At 38.3% G+C, this 25,721-nt stretch overlaps 1 protein-coding gene across 1 annotated transcript in view; it reads left to right on the top strand.

Annotated features, from left to right (window-relative positions):
* AHRR (aryl-hydrocarbon receptor repressor) overlaps positions 1 to 22,408 on the top strand; it is a gene marked incomplete at its 5' end in the record, with an annotated part of 26,263 nt that extends 3,855 nt beyond the window's left edge. Inside the window, 7 exons of the mRNA XM_009872368.1 lie at positions 11,186 to 11,275; positions 12,581 to 12,710; positions 14,179 to 14,312; positions 15,881 to 16,080; positions 17,728 to 17,846; positions 18,776 to 18,917; positions 21,289 to 22,408. Coding sequence (XP_009870670.1) covers positions 11,186 to 11,275; positions 12,581 to 12,710; positions 14,179 to 14,312; positions 15,881 to 16,080; positions 17,728 to 17,846; positions 18,776 to 18,917; positions 21,289 to 22,408 — 1,935 coding nt within the window. The remainder of the gene's footprint in view (positions 1 to 11,185; positions 11,276 to 12,580; positions 12,711 to 14,178; positions 14,313 to 15,880; positions 16,081 to 17,727; positions 17,847 to 18,775; positions 18,918 to 21,288) is intronic.
* Between the last annotated feature and the right edge of the window lie 3,313 nt (positions 22,409 to 25,721).

Raw genomic sequence — 25,721 nt, forward strand, 5'->3', positions numbered from 1 at the left:
ATCAGTAAGGCCTTTTGTCATTAGCTGTAATACCAAATAAGGCCCAAGTCTTCATAATCAAACCCAATAAAAGTCATACTTTTTATCCAAGTAAAGGACTCAGGATTTGATATAATGCAAGCCTGAAACGTATTATTTAACATTATGTTGTTACCTTAAAAGTGGCTGCAAATAATAGGATTTCTGGGAGTTACTTTGAACAGAGAGGTGTGTGTTCACATTTTGGCACCGAAAGGCATTTCCAGGTGGCCTCTACTAACAGCTTGAACTAGAGTTTAAGTTTCATTCCAAGGGAGTTGGAAAATGATACATTAGAAAACATCCTATTGATGCTGTTCCTCACCCTGCATAAGGAAATAACATAGGAAACCCTTTTCCCACTTGGTTTCCTGTAATTTTTTTAAACTTGTTAGTGTAATTCCACTTCCTCCTTCCAAACTGATTTATGTAATCAGTACTTGATAAAACTGTGCTCTTGAAAAAGGTACTCCAGTTTGAGTTTCAGTCTGAGAGCAAGAGATTTGACTCTTCCTGTTATTTTTTAATTTAAACTTTAAAAAGAAAATTGCGATTCAGACAAAACTGCAGGGTTGTTATATGGGGCTATGACCAAGACACAGACTTCAGAAATCAAAAACTGATAGAGAAAGACTTTTTTATTTATTCTGGTCTTGAATTAATTTTCAGCTTCCAACAATGCTGACTCTCCTAGCACAGTCTTTCTAAAGTAAATCCTGTTAGATGATGATACAGTGCTTCACCTTTTAATCTACTCATTTAAAATGGGGCCATCAAAATAGGAAGTTCTCAGATAAAGCTCGTAGTCTCAGTGCATTTTCTTTTCCAGTTAATACAACTTTTAAAAGCTACACAAACAACCCTTTCTCTTTCTTTTGTTTTCAAATATGAATCTTCTCCCAGTAATTCAGATGACATGATTTAAGCTGACATTAGTCACTTGGGATGACTTACAGAGAATTTATCCATTAAGAAAAAAAGCCATAAATGGGGTCAGAAGTAACTTGCCATTTTATCACATGTATATATTGACTTTCTTCTTGCCAGGTGGAGGCAAAACACAAAGGAACATTTCAGAAGCCCTGGTCCCTTTTTTTTCTTTGCAAATAAGCGAATTTCTAAAATCCAGACTTGAAATTTGGCATAGCCACAACTTTGTGCAAAAAATATCCTTTCTGTTGCCCTTTAAACAAATAACCAATGTTCTCACTTATTCCTTTTTTTTTTTTCTTTTTTTTCCTTCTTCTCAAACAAATCTGGACAGAAAAGTCTGTGACCTCTAATACCATTTGCTCTCTCCTCTGGTCCTTAGTGCTACTGTTGCAACTGTAAGGATCACAGTGCTGCTACAGCACTGAAGTTTCTGAAATGCAGACTGTGGCACCCTCCAGCTTGACAGGGGGACTGAAAAAACAAAATAGATGTGATCCCCTCCCTTCAGATTTGCAGCCTAAATACGAGACAAGTGATGAAAGATGCATTTCAATGGGCAACACAGTGTGTGGAAATAATGAACAAAATGGTAACCACGATTGCCAGTACTCGTAGCATGTGAGCAGCGTGACCTCTGCCAAGACTTTCACAAGAGTTTAAAGGAGAAAATTCAGGTACCCTTGCAGGGGCTTGTGTGGAGCCTTTTAGCAAAGTGGGAAACACCAGTAAGTGCTTGTTTTCAAATCTTGCGTATGGATAAGGGAAACATGTTGGACTGATGAGAATTAGTACTTAGATTCTCCAACATGAAACGACAGATTTTAATTGAGGAGGGAGTAAGCTCTGAGCAGATCAGAAAATCAGGACAAGCAGCTTATGTTTAACATGATAGAGCTGGAGGAGTGGGTAGCCAACACAAGTGCGCGACAAGGAGGGATGGCATCCTCTCCGGTTTGCACAGGCATCAGGAAATTTGACTTCCATTTCTCAAGGCAGAGGCAAACCTACTGTCATACGAGGTGACCTAGCTGAGACGTTTCAGGTGTACCGGTGGGCAAAAATGCTGCCTGTCATCAGTATTAAGGTTAAAGAATCAGTAAGCTTTGGGCACAGACCAGATGTGGATCCTAATTTCAGGCTGCTGTTGCTGCCTCCAGACTCTTCATCACAGCCAACTCCACCCGAGCTCACTTTTCACAACCGCTTCCTCTGTTTCTGCTCAGGCTATTTCTGTGCCTCTGGAGATGGTCCAGTGGCCATGTGACTTCCTTCTCGACAAAACATATTCTCCCCTTTCAGCTCGGTTAGGTTTATTTGCTCTCACTGACTTCAGAGCTAATCCTTGGCAACCGTTCTTGCTGATCAATAGATTCAATATCTCTATGTGCGCACTACGTCATACAGATGCACCAGGATGTAGTCTGCTACTAGAACTGGACTTCTTGCATATAAATTATGAAGGCAATCATAAGACATTGTTTCTTTCATACAAATTTCTATTTGTTTTTGAAAAAGTGTCCTGTTTTTGAAGATGGCAAAGTCATGTACTCTAAAAAAAAAAAAGTAACGAAAAACATAGAAATACACTTTGAATAATGCCTGTTATCACAGATAATTACAATCTTGCATTGTTTAACTGATTGTCAACTAGTTGAAGTAAAATTATAAAGCAGTAGCATAATCTGTATTTACAGTGACACTTGCTTCCAATATGTTGCTCATTCTCAACTCAGAAAAGCTAATGAGCTGCTTCTTCTCACTAAGGTGATGAGCAAGAAAGCAGGTCCAGGCAAGACTGTGCGTTGTCTTATGAACTTTTTGCAAATTTGCAGTAATTTTGTTTTGAGGTTATGAAGGTTTCAAAATAAAATCTTAGATATTTTACTAGAAATTTTAAGTACATTTCAATTTTACTTTTTTTGCCTACCTCAGTTACTAAGACTAAAATATGCTATTCAATGGGTTTGAACTGAAAACTGCTATTAAAAAGCATGATGCTGATCCTTAAATATGCTGTTTCCTATTACCAAGGATGTAGTATTGATTTGGAGATGGGGGGCAGATAGGCATTCTTCAAATAGTTCAGTTCCTGCTCTAAGAACTTCAAGAGAAATCACCATTATTCTGCTTTTAACTGTCTCTGACATTTTTTGAGTAGAAAAAGAAAAATTACATAGTTTTTGTATCCTATTGTAATTACAATTCTTCCAGGAATTCCTAGCTGCAAAAGCCAATGGTGGCCAACACTAGGCATTTTACCCAAGGTGTTCTATACCTTCCCCATTCCTCCCAGTACTGCAGTGTCCCCAGAATCCTCCAGTAACTGAGATTGGGCTTTTTTTAGCAATTAGAAATGTCTGCTCAAACTAAAGCAGGGGCTTGCAAAAGGCCCTTGGAGAAGGGTTCATCTAGTCTATAAGTCAGCTAAAGATTTGCAGTCATTGCTGCAGGTTAGAGGAGTTGTCTCTAATTTTCCATCCTTACATTTTTCCAGACAATCCACTGTCATTCACTTGATATCTACATTATAGAAAGTAGTGCTTGCCTCTCTGGGTCAGCATAACATATTAATAGCAGAATTCACCTCTGCTGCCAGTGTGGGACAGGGTGTGTTTTATACAGGATACTTACAGGATACAAAATGTGCATAAGATGATAAGTAGCACCATAAAACAGTTCTCCTAGTCAGATTCCAGATTGCCACACTCCCTAAAAACTCCACTGACTTGAAATCGTGATTAGAAAAGCTGGTTTAGCATGTATTATTGAGCAGAATGTGAAATACAGATTGTTTTGTTCTTCTCCCCACCCCCTGAAATAGTTCTGTTAGAAAACGTGATATATAGTGCTAAATACACAGACAAATAGTGCTCTGAAATTAGGACATCACATTCTGTTTACAGTGTATAGGCTGCAACATTGTCTCTTTTAGGTTTTGATGCCTTACAGAAAGAGATGTCTGCCATTCATGCTCATTAACAGTTTGCAAGTACAAATAAAAGTCAGCTGTGGATGGAATACTATAATGGCTGCTTCTCTTCAGGACTTGATGCACTTACATGTAAATAACACTGAAAAAAAAAATCCAGACATTTGGTACTTACATATGTCTAATTGTCCAACATGTTGGATAAATATTACTTGAGACTCTTTTCAGTAAGTTATTTCTGTGGAAGATAATGGGTAATCTTACTACATTTGTTACTGCAAAGGCTACCTAACTAGATTTGTTATTATGAGCACAGAGTAGTGAGCAATTAATGCTTCATTTTGAGTCTTCTCAAATGGAATTAATCAGACTTGCATTTTCTATATTGAAAGTGTTGAAGAGAAGACTGAAAAGCTCAGAGCAGCTGCAGAACTGAGAAAGAATGAAGGGCTGAACTTGCACTGAAAATTCGATATTGCCCCAGCTTTGCTTCCGTCTGTGAATACAACATCTGCTTTTAAGTGAAATGAGAAACTGCATGAATCAATATAAAGATTCTTTCTATTTCTAAGTGTAGTCCAGGGCACAGTATTTGTGAAAGAACATCAACAGTAGGGTCCCATTACTAGTAGAGCACAATTTTAAATTCAATATCATGATTAATGAGGATGCTAAGGGGAAAGTTATAAAGGATTACGTCATACTTTAGTGTCCTTTCATGATAATTGCTAAGGTAAATGACATGTTACCCATGCAAGTACTCACTAGCATATCCAGTAGTCATGATACATATATCCATGTATTAATAAAGAAACCATGGTTTTATTTTGACAATTTTATAAATAGTAATTTGAATATTATTCTTCTTTAGATTACTATAAATATTCCCCAGTACTTGTATAATGTCCATTAATCTCAAGCAGTACTCATATTCTTACTACCCATATGAAATCCTGGGAATGCATAGGAAAGAATCATAGGGTTTTTACAATTAGACATGAAAAAAATCCACCAAACCTTTCCATCAATAGAAAGCATTGTTGGTGTTAATAATTTATTCTGAAAAAGCATGCCATGAAACATAACATATGCTATTAGTCATTATTATTGTTCCTTTCTGGAAGTACGGTCTGTATTCTCATTTCCAGTGTTTGATACTCATGAAAGCAATAGGACTCAGTTGGGATTTATCTCTTTCTAGCGTGCACCACATCAACTTTCCGCGCACATGAAGTAAAACAATGTTTCAGCTCCTGTTTCTCTGCAGCTTCTTGGCCAGAGTGATTGATTTCGAGGCACTGGCCTCACTGGAGGCCAGTGGCTTACGCATATAGGGAAGAAATGAGCCCCTACCCCAAGGACTTGGCACAGACTAAGCAAGCTTTGTTACAGAAGCTTAGCTTGGAAGCAAAGTGTAAGGGAGGGAAAACTATATTTACAATTCTGCATCGTGGAATCAAAACAAATTTAAAGGCAAAGTTGTTCTTGATCGTGTCCGATGCTTATTACATATCAAGCATATAAAAAACAACAGCACCATGGTTTAAAATGCATTTACGTGTGTGCACACATTAGAATCTCACCCTCCGGGGAACTACTATGTTTTCTTGCAAGTTTATGGCTCACAGTTGCCAGAACTCGATGACTTACATTTTCCTAACTGATTTCCAGGAGGCCAGTTTTGTCTGCCGCCTCTTGACGAGCCGCAGTGTTCCAGCTCCCTCGTTAGACTGAAGACACACATATAAACAAGTATCTCCAAATTTGCCCTAATTCCTCAGTGGAAGTGATGCTGAAAAATGGAGTAACGAGAAATTTCACCAGCTGAATGGTTCACAATCATCCGTGCCTTTCACATGGCACAGCTGTTCCCTCCAACAGTAAATGGGAGGGCCAGGGCACAAATTCTTCTGGCAATGTGAATGATCTGTGAAAATTTTGCTGGGCCCTGCTCTGGGTAGCACAGCATTAGATGCTGAATTTCCATACTGCCTTTAAGGAGCCTGAAGTGCTATCTGGGCTCAAGAAGACAGGCAAGAACATGAACTTCATTTTATCTGGGAAGACATGAAGAGTGAAAAGGGTCTTTGTATTTGAAAAGGAGCATTTCTGCTCTTTATGAAAATATATTAATCAGGTTGAGCACTTTCCCTCTGAAAAGCTTCCCATATAAACCCATGGCTGTAGGCTTCAGCCTGTAGGATTCACTTTCTCCCCTGGCTCAAATGATGGAAATTCATCTTTTGTTTCTTTCGCCTGAAAACTAAGCAGTACCCACAAGACTTTGATCAAAAGTGAATGCTAAAAACAAATGCTGCCACTTCCCCTTTGCGGGAAATAGTGCTTACTCACAGAAATACTCCTTCTGAAGTTGCTTTGTAGATACCAGAGAAGTACATAAGAGTCTGGAGGGCTAAGAGATACTGTACTTGTTGAGCAAAGGCCATGTTCTGATGTCACCAGATATAGTATTTCTGAATAGTCTTTTATGTGAGATTTTATTTCAGGGTTCTGTTAGAGTTTCTTTTTCTTTCTTTTTTTTCAGTTTATAAAGAGAACCTCAGGGGTTCCAGAGGGATTTTTTGAGAAGGGCAATTATGAGTCCTAAAGGCACCAGTGGGAAGAAACACTGATTCACTAAACAATGCAGTTAAAGACAGAAGACACATTAACTGTCTGCATTTTCTTTCTAATAATCATAAGACAAGAACGAGTATATCACTCCCAGAGTTTTTAAATAGCTACTTATTTAGATCACCATAGAATGGCCCCACCCCACATAGGATGCAAAAACCCAGTGATCCACTATTAAATGAAGCTGTTCCAGATAAACTGTGAGCCAACTGACCCTGGAAATTTTGTACCCAAGTTGCGTGACTCGAAAATCTGTTCAAAGCAAGGCATGGCTGCAGGCCTTGACTGTTGTACTTTAGTAACCATAGTAACGTGGTCTCTGGAGACCTAATGCTAGTGAATTTTCCTTTATTTCAAGGAAAATTAATAAGAGAAATGTGGACTGGAACTTGTTCTCTCTCTCTCTCTTTTATTTTTTCCCTCCTCCTTATTTTTACTATGCCGTGACCTTGATCAAAATATCTTTGAAGTATTTGCTGGCTGATTTTCTGCTACAGGACCAGAAAAAAAATATCAGGATATATAAAGAATCTTGCCAAAGGAAGTCCTATCTTCCTCAAAATATTTGCCTTCATTCCCAAAGAAAACCTCTTGACTAATACAGTTTCGAAAACTTCTTAAGGGAAGGAACTGATAACTTTCATCTCACAGCTACTGTGGGCACCAGAATAATGTTGTACTTACTTTGAACTGACAGATTAATTGTTTTTTTGGTTTAGTAGCAGGTGCAGCTTTTCGTGAGTACATAATTGGATGTACATGTTTTCTCAAAAGAACACAGGCCCCTGTCTGGTGCCAAGCTCTTTTTTTTTTTCCATTTGGGAAAAAAATAACAAAATTATTTCATTTTTAAGTACAGTGTAGAAAGCTCATGTAAGTGTTTTTAAAAAGCCAAATGCAAACAAACAAATGTTCACAATACATACTTAAGTCTGTCTCGCATGTTTCAGCTATTATCCTGGGTTAGAAATTCCATCCGTCATTGAATCCATATGGTTTACCAAATGACAGTTTACAACCATGTATTTTTAGCAGATTTATAGTTGCTTTTTTTCAGAAAAAAATTCTCAGTGTCCACATTAATATCTATGTGTGTATGTGTGTGTTTCTCTGTGTGGGTGCGTCCCTCTGTGCATGTGTAAGGAACTGCAAAATTGCTAAAAGTTGCAGTAAGATGCAAGTGGACCTTATTGATTAAAACAGATGAGTTGTATGCAAAGCAAATACCATCAACGCTGAGCCGTGGAGTTCGGTTATTTCCTCCTCTAAATGCATGAGCCCGATTTTAGGCTTTCCATTATTCCTACTGAAGGGGATAAAGTGAAATGAGTGAAATGAGGGGAGCTGCCTTTAATTCTCTGTGCTGTCACCTCCGTGTTTTGGGCAGGTGGTCCTCAAAAATCCCCCAGGTTATCAATTACCGGGGCAGATGGCTGCTGTGGTTCTGACACCACACACCAGTGCAGCCACCCACTCACTGAGAATGAGAGAAAGCTAGTGCTGAGAATTTTATTTCAATGACTGCGAATGTTTAAAATCAGCAGTGGAGCCATATACTTTCTTGTCCTGTTTAATGCGAGACCCCACAACTTAGATCAAAAGAGCTGGGAATAGTTTTCATTCACTCTCATAGGCTGAAGTAGTCTCTCTCTTCCCCTCAATAAAGCAAGTAACTAAAATTCCGTCCAGAATAATTGAAAATCTCTATGCAATGCTACTGAAAAGTGCTGGAGTATGGAGTTGCATATGATACCTGAGAGCTTTTTCTGAGAGGTCAGAAGAGGTCTTTTCCTACTTATTTGCAATCACTATTATTACCTGCTTTTGGAGTATCAAACCTGTGCTAGCAAACAGCCTCCTCCTTCTCCACAGCTATGGTAAGTAGGTAAGAAAAGTATAAATCTCAGCCCAAATCTGACTCTATTCAGAGTTCTCTGTGCTACAGATGTCAGGTTTCACGCTGAACTGCTCTATAGGGTAATATTGAGAAAACAGAAAAATTTACAGTCGTGGGTTATGAAGTTTTACTCCATGTCCAGCTTGTCTCTTTTTAGTGTAGCTGAAGCAGCAAGTTTCTCAGCTAAAATGAGGGTTATACACATGGGTTTTGTGTTAATCCTCAATAGCCTCATGTGGCTCCATAAAAGTTGTTATTGCACCAAAGTGGATTTTGCTCTACCTGCCTGCAGGGCAGCCTCCTTGAATTTTTCCTTTACTTCTTCTTTCCCCTTGCTCTCTCCCACCCCTCCTTAAAACCTCCTCCAACCTCACAGATGTAGTTTCTAGTCCACTGATATGAATCCTTAGAAATGCATATGGTCCCATTTCTCTTTTCCATTTTTACAAACTGTTGCACTGGGTCAAGCCCAGCTCTGGCTCCGTGAAAGAAAAACTTGTGTAAAGAAAAATCTGCCCACCTTCCATTATGGGGCAGCAAGCTGTACATTTTAAAGGTAAAGAGTGTTCTTTTTTGCATATGTGTCTAGGCCTAAAGAATATGTACCCATGTGTTGAAGGAAGAAGATTAATTTTCAAAAAGCAGTATATATTTTTTGATTTAAAAAAACACTCCTTGGCAAAGGCAAGTGCTCCCTGGCTATTTCCCACAGGGGCTGAAAAACTCCAGCTTTCCTGGAAGTCAATGGAAAGCACATTTAAAAGATGTTCAGAATGATACTGTGTGAGATTCTTTGATCATATTCAGATCTTGTGGTCATTTCTTAAGCCTTCCCAGATAGGTCTCGGTGCATTAATTTGCATAGGTTAAGAACACTTCTTTAATTAAGAACATTTCTTTAATATTCTTAATTTCCACCTGCCCTGGCTCCATGGGCAGGACAGGACGTCTTTTGGAATGTGCATGTTAACGGCCACAGACAAGAAGGAGATCTTTTAAATGTCCTATGGCTATCTTTGTGGAAATTTTTAGTCTGTCCAAATTAAAAGGCCTGCCAGATGTTCAAGGCGTAATAACATTCCTAACATCACATCACTGATGGTTTCATTGCTGTGGAGATGAGTCCACAGAGACAAGATGCCAAAAATGCTTTCTTGTCTCCACTTGACATTGGAAATGGATATGACAGATACCATCTATGGAGGCTCCTCTCAGTGCAGTGAACGGCACAGATATGAAGATGTAGAAATCTTGACACATTGTCTTCTGGTTGATGAGGTGCTGGGACAAATTCGCGCATTATTTAGAGCAGAAAATAGCACCCCTCCTTGTGCTTGAAAAGTTGTCAGGGATAACTAGTGTTCAACACAAACCCAACTAGGCAGAGGTAACACTTATTCTGGAAAGGATCTGTACCTATGGAGCTGACCTGGAGCTGAACGTGATTTGCCCTTGACTATTCTTAGCGATGACTTATGGTTAGCATTGACCCGATTGACTCAGTTGCTGCTACAGCTCCTTCCAAACGTAGGTGAGCCATTGCAGTCCCTCCACTACCTTTCTTGAGTCACTGTTTCACAGGTTTTTGAAAGCGCAGAGCCCCTGGCCACGTATGGTCCCACCGGGCCATGTTTCCGAAGGTGCTCCACATTTATGATTGGGGCCAAATGTTCTGAGGAGGTCAGCCTATTGCGCACTGAACTCTTGAAATTCTGCCCACCATTGTCACAGTGAAAGGCTTTGAGCAGTCTTGGAAATCTGGTCCTTATTTAGGAACCAAAAAGAGAACCGAGCTCACAAAAATATTTCAGTGTATCTGGTTACTGAGCAGTTGAAAATCTGCCCTCATTGTGCTTCAGAATTAATTCAGTATTAATAGGCACATCACTACAACAGTAAATTTAAAGAAAGGTGAAGCAAGGATAATAATAATAATAATAATATAGCGATATTTCAGCAGCAGCTATTCGAAGTGTAATCTCAAAAGGCCTCAAAACCATCACATGAAAGGATCATCTAAACTACCTTGGAATGCTGGAATGCAGGACTGCTGGACTGAAGATATGTTGCTGAATCTTAATTAAGGGTAGAAAGGCAAAATCAATCAGTCTGCATGCAGCACGATGGATCTTAATGTTTACATCCTGTATTTCATTTTTTATTTTTGGATTTCTCTGGTTGCTTTACTTGTATCACTGAGTCTATAAGAAGTAATCTAGCTTATTTCTAGACTAAACACTGGTGTATATCAGTGAAGTATTTATTGCCAACTTTTAAGTATTTATATAGACGCTTAAGAAAATAGCCACACTTTAAAATACATGTCCAGTTTTAAAGTCATAGCTACAATAGCACATGTATTTAATTTTCTTGTTGGAGACTATTATATTATCTGTATGTATCAATGCATATAAATTCAAACCAATTATTATGAAATGTTTTGGTTTTAATTAAAAGCGAAAAAGAAGTAGTTAACACTTGTTATTAAACTTTGAATTCTACAAATTAATGACAAAATAAAAGTTAAAGCATATAGAAAGCTAGTAATGTAATATGGTAGTTACACTGTAATTAGCTATCCTAACTTTTTAAAAAAAACCCACAAACGTTCTGCATTGTTATTCATTATTCATGGTAGGAGAAAAGGCAAAAATCTGATGTCCAACTTTTTTGCAGTTTTTTTCATATCTAGAATATTCTTAAAATTATCACATCTTATAGTCATTTTACTCTTTCTGATTACCTTTTTACTTATGTTATTTTCTCTTCTTTAGTCACTGAATGGTTTTGCATTGGTGGTCAGTGCAGATGGAATGATATTTTATGCATCATCGACAATTGTGGACTATCTAGGATTTCATCAGGTAAATATATTAACAAATATTTAGAATATTTAGTCACTGTCATTGTAGTGGCTTTCCTGTAGTCACCCTTGCTAACTGCCTTTCTAAAATGCAGCACTCTGTTGTTTCACCTTATCCTTCTGCTGCTGATGAAACATGCACTGTTCCTGAAATTAAGTTATTTTACTATGCCATTTCAGACTATTTTTTTTTTTTGTGATCAGGCAGGTCAAGGTTAATTCCTTGTAACTTTGTTCCTTTTGTAAAGCTTTCATTAGCAGAATCATGATCCATTATAAAAATAAGATTTAGCTAAAAGTTTTCTTTCAATTTCAGAATAAGATGCAGCTTTTCTAGGCTGATTGACTCTGTATAATAAGTACATCGTTAAGTCACGGAATAACAGAATCATGTAGTTAAAAGGATCTCTGGGTGTCATCTAGTCCAACTTTCTGCTTCAAGTAGAACTGGTTAAAGCCAGTTAAAGACTCATCTTGTCAAGTTTTGAGTTTTTATGACTCCACTGGAAGACATCTTCCAGTGTTTAACCACCTTAACTGTAAATATTTTTCATTTATATAAAGTCCCATTTTTTTATGTTCCAACTTGTGCCTTTTGCTTCTTGTCCTCCCACTTTGTTCTTCTAAGATTCGAGCTTTGTCTTCTCTACACCCGCTCATTCGATGGATGTAGACAGCAGTAAGTTCTTCCCAAAGTATCTCTTAAAGCTGAACAAACCCTGTTCTCTCCCCTCCTGATATGTCATGTGCTCCAGTCCTCTGAAGTGACTTGGTAGCACTCTCCTGGGCTCACTTTGGTATGCTAATATTCTGCCTTTCCCAGGGTACCCCAAATTAGAGAACTTTGCCTTTATTGAACTCCCTGAGGTTCCTGTCAGCCCATTTTTACAGCCCATCAAGGTCTGAGTAGTCATTCTGCTCTCCCCAGTGGGTACCCTCTGCAAACCTGCTGAGAATGCCATCATTCTGGCATTCACTCCATCCTGTCATTCACTTAAGAAAAAAATGAAACAGAGTTGGTCCCAGCATCAGTTCCTGGGGGATGTCACCAGTCACCAGTTGCCAGGGGGACTTTTTTAGGAGTCACATTTGCATATGCACAAAAGAATTGAGAATAAAATTAATCTTCTTAGGATGTGAAGTCAAAAGGCACATGTTGAAATACAAGGGTCTCTGAAATAACTTCCCTTAATCAATCTTTGTTCTAATGGTATCCTACCCACCAGTCATTATTTTAAGAAAGGTATCAACTTACAGATGTCTGCCTCACTACACTTATAAACATTCCTTGTTGTAATTGTTTCAGACTGATGTAATGCATCAAAACATATATGATTACATTCACGTGGATGATCGCCAGGATTTCTGTAGACAACTGCACTGGGCCATGAATCCTCCCCAGATGTTGTCTGGACAGCAGCTACAGACAGAAACAGGTGGGACTGTGTATTTTGATTGGAAACACAGGCACTGCTGTACAGAGGTAGAACTGCACTGCACCTGCACCCACATCTGCTCCATGTCAAGTCAGATTCTTTGCTGGAAAACTGCATGGTGGCCATTATAATCTTACTGTCCCATAAATGATGTTTCTTCCTGATCCTTGATATTTATATGGCAGCATGTGCCATTGAGGCTGCAAAGCTGATGTTTCTTTTCTTTTTCTCTGACTAATGTACCAGCAGATATTCTTATCCATCTAGAACGAGCAGCATCAGCGTTCATCCTACCTACCTTTTGTTCACACCGATCAGGACATTAGTACTACTTTCATTAATGCAAAAAAATCCTACTTAAAACGTTTCCGTGCAATATCACAGTGGCAATGCCACTTTCTTCCACTTGTTTTCCCATGCAAAATTATCTACCCAGCAGTCTTCAGAAGAACAAGTAGGTTTAACAATGCTTTTTTTACCTCTGAGGCTGTGTATCCCCAGGGTGGCAGCTGGATATGTGAGCTCAAGGTTTCTTCTGTAGGCACTAAGGCGCTAAGCTGAAATCCCGACTGCAGGCAATACAATGGGGTTGAGATTGTTGACCTTATAAAAAATTATTGATCCCAGCAAAACATATGCATTTCACCAGAAGATGAGGAAGTAATTGAAGGAAAAAAATTGAGGAAGCAGTCTCCAGATGGGTGGTGAGAAACCTGCAAGAAATCCTTCACCAGTGTTTATGAAGTCCTCGGGAATACAGTCACAAAGTTTTGGTTAGAGTTTCTTGCAATTTCTGTGTTTTGCAAGAGTCTTATAGATATCTGAGGAACTTGACAAAATTTTTTAGGAAGTTTGTGAAAACAAACTGAACAATGTGCGTTAATATTCAAACTACAAAAAGTTACAAATATTTGGAATTTTGGTCCTAATATGTACGTGGAGAATTTCAGGTCCTGAGTTCATACTTCTAATACTTGTGTCTCTTGGAAAATAAGTATTCCAAAAGCTATGCACATGTAGTCCAAAACTGGCAAATGCTTCATTAAAAATGAAGGAGGCAGCAGCTGAACATTAACTGAACATTGTTCATTAGTAGCATCAGCTACCGTCCATTTGAGTTTTTTTTCCTTGCATTAGCATTTTTCCTTATTTTATTCCTTTTCCTAATGTATTTTCTGTGATCTCAAACCCAGCAACATCTGTTACACTTCTTTGCATCACTAAAAATGACAAAAAGTCAGAAAATAAAAATGCCCAAGTTTCTGGAGAAACTCACCTGAATCTCATTGTAGAACTTTTCTTTCTTCTTTTGGTAGAGCATATGCAGATGTATCTGTACATAACAGCTTAGTATTCATCCTTTTGTAATTTTTAGCAATTTCCCTAACAGCTTCTTCAACTGGCTACAGAACTTTTTCATTCTTTCTTAGTGTGATCTGATATATATTACCTCCACTGTTGTTCCTAGGAGAAGAATACATTCTCAGTAAATTGTTTAAAGCACAAGAGAATGACAGCACGACAACAGATTATTCTTCCTTCTTAACTCGTTGTTTCATCTGTCGAGTTCGCTGCTTGTTGGACAGTACTTCTGGCTTCCTTGTAAGTATAATTTCCCTTAGACAATTGTAGTCATGACATGCTAGATTTTAATTACTATTATGAAAAATATTTCAACATAAACATTGAATGTAAATACTGTGGAGAGCCATGGACAGGATACATTTTTCATTTGATGTGCTCTTGCAAGAAACACCTGAAGACATTTATTGATAGGTATAAAGAGTGATGGGAGAAAAGAAGCTTGTAATATTTGAAACTGAAAGTATCTATAAACATCTACATTTTTCAGGTCTTTTGGACAATATTTGTCCTCAACTTGTACAAGGCTGAGTTTCAATGATTAACATACAAGCACAAAGTATTTGCATTATGGAATGGGAATAATATTGATCCATTTCCACTTTCGTAAAGGTTGCTTTAATAACAAAAATGAGAATTAGGAAGTCTCCCACATACTCCTCAGATATATTTACTAGGAACAGCTCATTTCTATAAATCAGTTCCCCATTTGCTTAGTGAAGACAAATGCTGTTCTTTCTTATGACAAAGTAAGGCACGTTCAAAGAAAATGAGACGATCAGCACGAGACAGGGAAATGCAACTTCTGTCTCAGAAGAATCATAGAATTCTCAGGGTTGGAAGGGACCTTAAAGATCATCTATTTCCAACCCCCCCCGCCATGGGCAGGGACATCTCCCACTAGACCAGGCTGCCTAGAGCCCCATCCAGCCTGGCCTTAAAAACTTCCAGGGATGGGGCTTCCATCACCTCTCTGGGCAACCTGTGCCAGTGTCTCATCACCCTCATGGTGAAGAACTTCTTCCTAATGTCCAATCTGAACCAATCCATCTCTAGCTTTAATCCAGATGCTCATTTGCTAGAAAACTGTGGGTCTGAACAGCTGTATGAGTTAGTCATTTATCTGCCCCTGTTTTAATCTTGTAACTCTGGAAAATGCCCAACTCAAACGGACTGATTTTTCTCTGGTCATGTTGTGGTAGGTAATTTTTTCACCAAGAGGCATCAGCTTTCTATTAACTTGATCTCTGCCTTCTGGTTATATGGAGATTTGAGGCAGGGATGGATGGTTCCTTCCAAGCTATGTGCTTCCTATCTGGCTATCTTGTGCATATCTTTTCCCTTGGCATCTGCCTGCACAGCTCTTGGGTTGTGCCAGTGCACATAGCTCCCAGAGAAAGTGCAGTGCAAGAGGAAAGAAACTCGAGAACTATCTCACTGGAGAGAACAGGGCATGGAAGGAAAATAGTTCCAGCTTCAGAGTGAGGCACAGAGGAAATAGCTGTTTGCACCCCCGTACACTGCCCATCTCAGCAAACAGAACATAATGCAGAACTACTACTGTAAGTACACAGATGAGGAGAAAACAGCTTCAAATGTCTCATTTTACTCTACTCACTATGCCTCTGAAATGGCATGGTTTTAATTGTATGAAGACAACGAAATCTGTATGTTTTTTCACTGTTTCAGAATTGGTTTTGGTGTTAAACAATGCAGTCCATAGGCTATATTAGCATTTATATGTTTATACACAAAATACTTCCTCTTTTTTTTCTTTTTTCTTTTTTTTTTTTTTTTTAATGCAACAGACGATGCAGTTCCAAGGCAAACTAAAGTTTCTTTTTGGACAAAGGAAGAAGTCTTCCTCAGGAACAGTACTGCCACCTCAGCTGTCCTTATTCTGCATAGTGGTACCACTTTTACTTCCTTCCATGGCAGAGATGAAGATGAAAAGCTTGCTTGTGAAAGCAAAACACAGAGCTGATGATGCAGCAGCAGTGAATACAAAGTATTTTCTAATTAACTTTTTAGCAGTTAGTAAAGTATACTATGGGCTCTATGTTTATTAAGCATGTAAAATGCACAATTTAGCTAAATAATTCTCCATTTTATAAGTCTTAGCAAAGTGAATAATTTATCTGGATTTAAGTATATAGTACATAACGATGTTAAGAATCAATGCAATATAATAAGATTTTTTACTGTATATATAATACATACTAAGTATTACAGTACCATAAGTAGTTTTATCTAAAAAATGGAAAGCTAGGATATCTTCCTAACCTTCAGAATTTACCATCACAGTAAGTCATTCTACTAGTTGTAAAAGTGGAAAAAAAAAGTACTTTTACTGAGAGTTTTCAAATTTCAGTATCATCTGGTAGCACAATTATTTGGACTTGGGCATTTTGGTAGCAAACAAAGGAAAAGAAACACTTTGGAAAGCTGAATGTGCATGTGTGTGTTCACATCGAGTCAAATGAGATGTATTTGGTGTATGTATTTATCTTCAAACAGAAGGTTTATGAACACATACGTCTACAATTGCTCCAGACGGCCCGGGGCTGGTTACTTGGTGGCAATCATGGAAGATCAGGACAGATTGTGCTCAGACTCATTTCCTTCCTAACACTTATTTTCGTTACTCTTCTATGATTGAATTTTAGTTGATGTTTGGGGCTAAGATTATGTTTTTCCTTATTTGGTTAAATAAAACTTTACAGCAGTGAGGTCCATTGCTGTGAGGCAAAAATGCTCATCAGTGTGACTGACAGCATCATAATTTGGCTTTTAATTAGAATGTGCTCATGTATGTGTGGATTTACTATCCTGACATGTAATGTGGTACTAGCACATACATCCTTTTGACAAGAACTAAATTACTGGAGACCTGATTCCAGGTTTTTGGAATAGAGCTGGAAAGTCATTTCCACTTGCTAGTTTTTCAGTGGTCCAGGTGAAATTAATTGATGATCAGAATTCAGCTCCTAGAAGAGAGGTGCTTTACTTAAGTTTTACTAACTGACTGGACAGTGGCCAAGGATTCCACAAGAATGATGTGAGCATTTAGCTTCAGTGTTTCCTTTGATTCAGGCCTGAAGCCTGCTAGTAAGGAATGGTGGGCAAATTTCTACAGTAGTTTTTTTTTTATGGTCTTAATAACAGGAAAAATTTGTAAAGCGGTGTTATGAACTCAGCACCCTTCCCAAGCCCTCATATGCATTTTGAACTAAAGACTGGAAGAAATCCATTCAAATCTTATGTTAATTACTGCAAATTGAAGTCATGCCAACTTAAGTGCATTGCTGGTCAGTGTGATATACATACCTCAAATGTACCTTGATTAGGCAGAGCAGAATATACACAGCATTTGTCCCAATTCAGCGTATCTTCAATCACAGATATAGTAAGTCATAATATTCCTAAACATAACTATTCCTCTGAATACTGAATACTGAATTCCAGTCATACACTAGTCTGAGCAAAAGAATGATGCAGGAAACCCAGATAATTATTTAGTGTTGGCTACTATATACTTAAAATAAAAGTCTTTGCTAATGGTCAACAGCGTGAAGATCACTTATTTCAGAGTCTGTGTTTCTACTATTTTGTCATTCACTGACAAGTAATTTTCCACATTTTCTGTCCTCTGCAGCTCCAGTTCCAAAGGTAATTCAGGGCTGTGTGAAGCAGCAGAATTATATGGAAGAAACAGTCATCACGAAGGTGCTGCTTTCACTAATATGTTACAGATTGCTGAAAACCAAATCAAAGGTGTGTCTACTATGTACTTCTGGATTATCTACAGTTTATGGAGAAAGAAGCTTGTATTTCCTTTTCAGAGTTTGGTCCCAACGCTCTCTTTTTAGTTCTCTCTAAAGCTCCCTGTTTAAAGAAATGCAAAACAAGTTATCCACCTCAAAATATAGTACTGAATCAATCTGCCATTTCAGAATGGGCTGAAATACTGTGATGCCAAATTTAAAGATATATAAACAGTCATAGTATATAAGCATACTCAAAATATGCTTTCTTAAAACTGGCATCTCTGAATTTAATAAGATTATATGAAAATCTTAATCTTTAATGGCAGTATCTACCCTTCTTCAGGGAAAACTAGATGATATGTTACAAATGCTAGTTTTTCCCAAAGATCAGAAAATAGAGGAAAATAAGTATATATTGTCTTTAAAGCTCATGATTTACTTGCAGCTTTGACTCATGATTTCCCAGTGTTTGGCTGTGGCGATATTATCAGAGTCTATGCTGTATTTCAGATTTTACAATGAATAAAATTTTGATGGTGAGTCTACCCCAGTAGGGAACTTCTTCTTGAGTAGAGTTGTACTCACCTTTCTGTCACACTGCTGGAAACCTTTAACTTCTTTAAAACCATTCCTCTGTCATAACACCATTTTTCATGAGCATTTTCTTGTTGGTATAATACTGCTACAGAGAGGGAAAAATTATAATGAACAAATAATACTGAAAAGTCCTTGGTTACAGTTTAAATGCCTCTTTAGGTGTTTAAATTTGTATTTTTTTTAAATGTAATTTGTCTAGTTTTTGTGACATATTTTCAATTGTGCTTTCCTATGCTGATGACTCCAAGGTAGCAAACAAACCTGTGAACCCATAGTTTAGGTAAGAAAAAGTACTAAATACTCTTTGTATTAAAATGGATTTTCTTTTAAATTGTATAGCAAAGAATAATGGAGAAAATGGCATTTCTCTAGTCAAAGTACAAACAAATGAAGATCACTGGGTCTGGGTTCAAGCTAACACTCAACTTCTGTATCGAAATGGTTGTTCAGAATATGTCCTTGCCCAACAGCAAATGTTAAAGTAAGTATATTTTCCAATATTAAAACAAACAATAATCTATATTTCAGAAAAATGAATATATTCTTTATGTATGAGATCTTTAAAAGGACCGTAACGGTCTAAGAGAATATCTGAATACGAAGAATTTTGTTTCCTTATGAAATGGAAATCCATTTTTCTCTTGGATCTTATGAAACAGCTGTTATAATCCTAAACAATATTTATTTCTTTTCTTCAATCTTTTTCACTTCTAAAGTTGAGTGTACAAATATACTAAACCAGAGTATTTTAAACCCAAAAATACTTGATTATTAATATGTTTTGAATTGCACAAAAAATATATTTTGGTGTTTTGTTTTACTTTGCAGCTGAAACTTTTCACTGATTTAGTGTCCTCATTTTTCTAATGTTTAACATTTGATTATATTAAGTTTTTTTTATGGATGACATATGTGCTCATGTTTTTAGTTGTGTATGTTCAACAAAATCTAAGCAGGGATGCTCATTTTCATGTATTCATACATCTAGTTGGCTGCAGGCTCAGCCTCAGAGTGGAAGCAAATCTCACAGATTTGCATTCATAGAAGACTTCTCTGCTGTATTTTACCCTTTCCTTCCAAATAGGGGTTTTTTTCCCTTCCCCCATGGGACTGTCTGTTCCAGTTCCTGTGGGCCTTATTCTCTTCAGGCTGGGCTGAGGGAAGAGATAAGAGAGCAGACTGAATGAGCAGGAGCCAGGAGGTGTACACAGCCACATCTGGCCCAGTGGAAAAAATGTGGCTGTTACCACTGTTTTTTTGCTTTATGATGTCTCACAGGTGGAAGAAATAAATGAAAAAGTCTGTGAACTTCTAGACTATCAAAGATATCCCTTGCAGGCAGTATATGTCCCAGGATCTACGTGAATAGCAAAGAAGCTCCTACCTGAAAGTGGTGGAACTCTTTGCCTTTAGTGGGACGGCAGGAACATCGTCTTGCTGTGTGAGGGAATGAACTTTTATTAAGAAACAGATCAAAAGGAACTGGGTTTTGTATTCTGGTTTCTACTTCTGAATTTTTATGTAACTAAGCATGCTCTTTGATGCTTATTTAGTTACATTTTTACAATCTGAGTGGTTAAAACCCTTCCTTTGTGCTTGATTGCTCCTGCAGACTGAAGTGTTCCAAGAGTTGGCCTTGGAGATTACATTCAGTTCTGTCCTCCTGATAGTCTGCAATAGATTTCATCCTTACTGCTACTTTTTTTTTGTGGTTGTTAAAAAGTATGCTGTCTTCCTGGAAACATACATTGTTTGGCAGAATTTTCACTAGATACTATTTCACTGTGAAATTCTTCATTCAACAATCTAAGCTCTTGTGACTTGCATTTTGTTGGGTCTATTGCTTCCCAATTAGACCATTTCTGGAGAATCAAGTTCTTCATGCCATTTGCATCTCAAGGCTGTAAGTTAAAACACTAGCAATATTTAGCAGAGAAATGAAAATGTTTAATACCTCATGGAAAATAAAAGAGAGAAAAATATCCTCCTTTCTTGGTGTACATTTACTACAGCTGGACATTCCCTCTTTGTAGCAACATGGACTCCCTCTACTGGAAAATCCTATACTTGCACATTGAGCCCATGCCCCAAAAAAGAGTTCTTAACAGTGAGCTAAGAAAAAGGCTTCTAAAACTCTTACTGGCTCTCCATGTTTTCATACTCAGTTTCTTAGTGAGATGTCCACTTCTTGTTCAGAGAGGGTGGAGGTGGTTTCATAGCACCAATCCTGCCTAGTCAGGAATCAGCATGTTAGTGAATTCCAGTCAAATCCTGAACTTGAAGATTTCGACCCCAGGTTCTGAAAACTGCAGTATCAGGGATGGAAATGCTTGCGCAACTTTCTCCACCAGCTGGAGGTCACAGAAAATCATTTTACTGGTCATCCTAGAAAAAGAAAGACAACATAAATTTAGACATGTAAAACAAATCTGCACTCAATATGAACATCTGTCACTATTCCAGACAGTTAATTCAGGCATTTTATTTCCTCTTAGCTAACTCTACATTCTCAAAATATAAGACCCCCATGGTTCTCCCTCAAATCATTTTGATCAGAAAGTTCTTAGGGTCCAAATAATTCCTTTTTAACAAAGTACATCTCATTTAAGATACTCTTAAATGAAACAGTACCACAGAAAGGCAGCTGTGCACACACATTGATGCCCAGATGAATGCACACTCTTTTTTTTCTCTTGATCAAATGCAAAGGCTATATGGACAAGAGTGCATGAGTCCCATATTAAGGTATGGACAAAGTATCACTTGTAATGCATGTTGAGCCACTCCATTTGTGTTCCAGAAAACATCAATTTAGAAAGCTCTGACTGATTTTTTTCTACTGTTATTGAAAGGGAAGAAGATGAACAACTGAAGATACCAAGCGGTTTTGCCAGTCTGAAAGGAAACATGGAGGGGCTTTCCTATAACAGTGCCATTGAAACTCTGGGCCAGTGGAAGCACCTTAACTGGACAGCAGTGAAAAACGAACAAGATAATGTAAAAGTGAAGTTTGAGCCTCACACAAATGGTGAGTGTTTTATGCAAGAGGAACCTCTCAGTTCTAACCCATCAGTTTTAGGTGTTCAAAACAACTGCATGACAAACAGTAGCTGGACTTTAAGAAACTCAAGCTCTTGTTCTATGAGCCAGCGAATGAACACATGTTCAAACAGGAGAGCTGGATCATTCTACAACAGAGACCAAAGTTTCATAAATTTAGCATCAACTTGCCCTTCCCACTGGGGGAGTGCAGAAAGCTGCCAGTCTTACTCGGGGGTGCAACAGCGCTGCGCGGAGAACTATGCAACAGACCACCTGAAGCTGCAGAGACCATTAATATCCTCGGAGTCTCTCTATGACACAGCCTTTCCCTTGGAGATGCCTATCAAAACGGAATATGATTCTGATGCTGAAAACATTGCCGATAACTACCTGACGTCGCAAAACCGAGCCTGGCTGGATGAGAACAGCTCAGTGAGAAAGCAGGTGTTTAACTACCCCAATAGAGTGCACCTCAAAACAGAACCGGACCTCTGTGGGCCAGCCTCACCTTGTCAGAAGCCCAGGCACTGCCTTTACACTCCGCGTAATTGGCAATGCATCGTAGCAAATCATCCCAACAACCTAAACCTGAACAGATCTTGCAAGGGTTCACGTAGCAAGGAGGTGGCCTCATTTTGTCCTCAGAACTCCTCTGGTTGTTTGGAAAGCATGCCCAACCTGCCACACATGGCGTGCTACGGGCACTTCTACAGCCCCAGCCCAGGGGAGGAGAAAGAGCAGACTAACGAGATGTTTAAAATGCCGTGTGAATTTAAAAACCCCTGCTTGGTTCAAGCAATCAAGCGTGAGCCCCTGGATTCTCCACCATTGTCCAACAGTGGGCAGAACAAAGTACAGGCAAGCTTCCCTGAAAATGCATTAGCAGGTCCTGTGCCTCATAAAACCACCGAATGTACATTTTTACAATAGATTTTATAACATTTGAATATTTATAATGTTAAAAGCAAGAAGTTGTAGATTCTCTTCCAGTTGGAGTTACTAAAATTAAAAGCCAGTGGAAAGATCTTGAGATGATGTGTGTGTGGGTGTGCATCTGTGTGAGGAAAATCAGACACAGAAACACCCCCCACACCACATACTGCCCACTGTCCCCACTGCCCTTCTCTTAATGATATTTGGAAAGAAAGAAAGATAAAACTTAAGGCATTGAACAATAACTATTATTCGCTGCACAGGTATATCTGCTAATTTGTCTTTATCACATTTCTGTTCTTGTCTACAGTTCATTACCAAGCTCTAGCTATTTCTGTCTCCTGCCTTTGTTCAGTTTGTTTTCCTCAAGCTGATGCGATGCTCTGTGCAAAAAGAAAATGTCTATGGTCTTCAGTGTGGCCAGTTTACCTTAGGAGTTTCTGCAGTTTTACTTTTTTGTTACTCTAATAAGAAGCATCTGATATTCCTTATCTCAGCAAAAAATTGATGGCAACGGGAAAGGTCTTTCCAACACAACTTTTCAATTTAAAAATATAGCATTAATTAAAACAAATTATTTTCATAAAATTCATTGGAAATTATTTCATGTCAAACCGCAGTTCTTCCCAAGTTTCCTTAGTAATATTAATATTTTGGTACCCATATTTTTCCATTTGAAATCCATCAGCCTTTCATGTTGCTGTTTGAAAGACTGAGCAATGGGATGTTATCCACTTTTATAAATGAGTTACAACATTCTGTTAAATGTACATGAGAAGAAAATATTTCTCCAATTGTTTTCCTTACTGTTAGTTGTAACATTAACAAAGAAAATGCACTTTTTAATTTTTGGGTGTCTCTGATCACAGCTTGTTAGACATCGTCACCTGACATCAAAACCAAATCCCACACTAACATTACATTAAAATGGTTCAAGGGTTTTTTTCCAACCTCGAAGTCTCTCTCCCTGTTATCCTTCCCTTGGAGTGTGTGTGGGGGGATCACAGAGAGAGCATGTGTCAGATTTTAGTGGCCAGCCTAACCCTAAACTTTTGACAATATGTTATTTTCAAAAGCATCCTAGTTTCATTCTCAAAAGAAAATCTTAATATCACTGAGAGCTAATTGGAGGATATATACCTTTCAAAAACACTTCAGTGCTTTTGAAAACAGATTCGTATGCTTCCTCCTTTGAACTCAGGCAGTAATGTATTTCCACCAAAAAAAAAAATCTACAACTTCTGTTTTGGTTTTTGTGGTTGTTGTAGCTTGACTTCTGCACTAACTTTTGTTTTAAAATTGCACTATTTCAACTTTATATCAACGTCACCTATATAAAAAACATGATTTAAAAAAAAAGCTTAGATGTATATGTGCTTTTTGGAAGAAGCCATATAATGAATGTTTTCTTTTTCAAAATGTTATGAATACTTACAATGTCTTCATTTATATCTATCTATTAGTCACTAAGGGCATGGCTTTACATGCCAGCAAAGTGACATAAACTTCTCCCAAATGCTATAAATATGCGGGATAAGTGTAGTTTTCAGGTAGGGGAATGGTTCTGCACATGGGAGGCTGCTCTTCTCCAAGACTGTTTGTCTTCCCTAATAGAAATTGCTGTCTGTATGTTAGAGGTCGCAGATGTAGATATACATTCTCTGCATATCGGTTAAGTGCTTGTGAACAATGGTTTGATCTGAAATGCTGCACTTTACACTGAAATGGTACCTTTTGAGGACTGTCCTGCAGAAGGCAGTATTCCCAGCAGAAAGGCAAGAGTGGATAGTTAAGAGGTGCAATAATGTCTTACTGTAGCTCAAGTTAAATCTGCCATAGTCCAGCTGACCATACCCAAGCCATGAGAACATCTTTTTTTTGTGTATGTGTCTGGTGTATATCAGCTCCCTTTTGGCTGCTGCTGCCTCTTATTTGAGACAGTCTTGATACCTTTGCCTTAATACTCTGGCCAGTTGGTGCAATGCAACATGAGACCCCATTCTGAAATGTGACTGCAGTTGTGGAATTTACACCGCTCTCTGGCACACCACTGTTCACATCACATAAGTTCACGTCCAATTGCAAAAATACTTCTGGGCGTGCAAACTGGATAATCATGTAGAGTGAGACTGCCATAAATGACCGGTGCTGTGCAACCTCGGCCTCGTTGATTCACTATCTATGAAAATAAGAGCGGCAATTCTTCTAGACTCTTACAGAGTTGCTCTCATAGTCCTTTGTTTGGCGTGTAGCAGTCTCACTGTTTATGTCCTGGTGGCAGACACTCTGCTGTGGCTGCACAGATGGACTGTGTAATGTGCTCCAGTCCAGCTCCTTGTGCAGCTGCCTGGCAGAAATGGGATGAGGTGGAGACAGGGTAGTGTGGGAATAGATGGCTGGGGACAAGTGGAGGAGATGCCAGCATGATCGCTGACAAGCTGCTCGTTTAATTCCATGCTTGGACTCACTTCACACCCTTCTGGGTGAGAGTACTTGGGTCTGGTTTTGTACTACATTGCACCTTCTCTCATAATTTGTGGTGATGTAACATGACTGTAAAACACTATCATCCTCATCTGAACAATGCTGGTGCCATTTTGCACGATATACATGGTTACACCAGGTGTGACTCTGTAGAGGCCTGTGCCACTGAATGCCTTGTCTGTGCTTAGTGATATTTCCTGGCATGACTGCAGTGGGAGAATGATACCAGCCAGATTTCCTTCTTCAGTGTGGAAGCAACTTAAACTAGCAGAAGTTCTCTAGAGATCAATCTCCATTACAGAATAAAGGCTATTTTGTTGACATAACTCTATCTACTCTAAGGCTTTCCTGGTTTATTTCAGTTGGGATGATTTTTCTCCTGTTTCCAACAAACCCAGACACATTTTACACCTCTTGGTTGATATTATAGATGCAGATGAAGCTTCTGCATGTAAGAGGATCTAATCTAAGAGATGTGGCAGCATTCTTCTAAGAGGATGGATAAAGGTGTGACTTAAAAGGGAGATATCACCTTCTGGCTCCCTACTGTGTAAATGCAGTCAGGTTTGCTTCATTATCTTTCCATGAGTCTGAACCCAAGAGAAGCATACTCATCCTGCACATCATGTTTGAATTTGACCCGCATGATTTGTGTCTGATTTGTTATTCCAGGTCTCACATGAAAAGATTTGGTATCAGTGAAATTCTTCCTAGCATAAGTTATCACATACACGCCATAATCTGCTACGAAATGCACTTAAGAGATCAGCAGTTTATCTTCTTTTTGGACAACAGCTAACCACTGCTGATAGTAAATAAAGCCCAG

The sequence above is a fragment of the Apaloderma vittatum genome, unplaced genomic scaffold (assembly GCF_000703405.1).
Source record: "Apaloderma vittatum isolate BGI_N311 unplaced genomic scaffold, ASM70340v1 scaffold42226, whole genome shotgun sequence".
Classification (NCBI taxonomy): Eukaryota; Metazoa; Chordata; class Aves; order Trogoniformes; family Trogonidae; genus Apaloderma; species Apaloderma vittatum.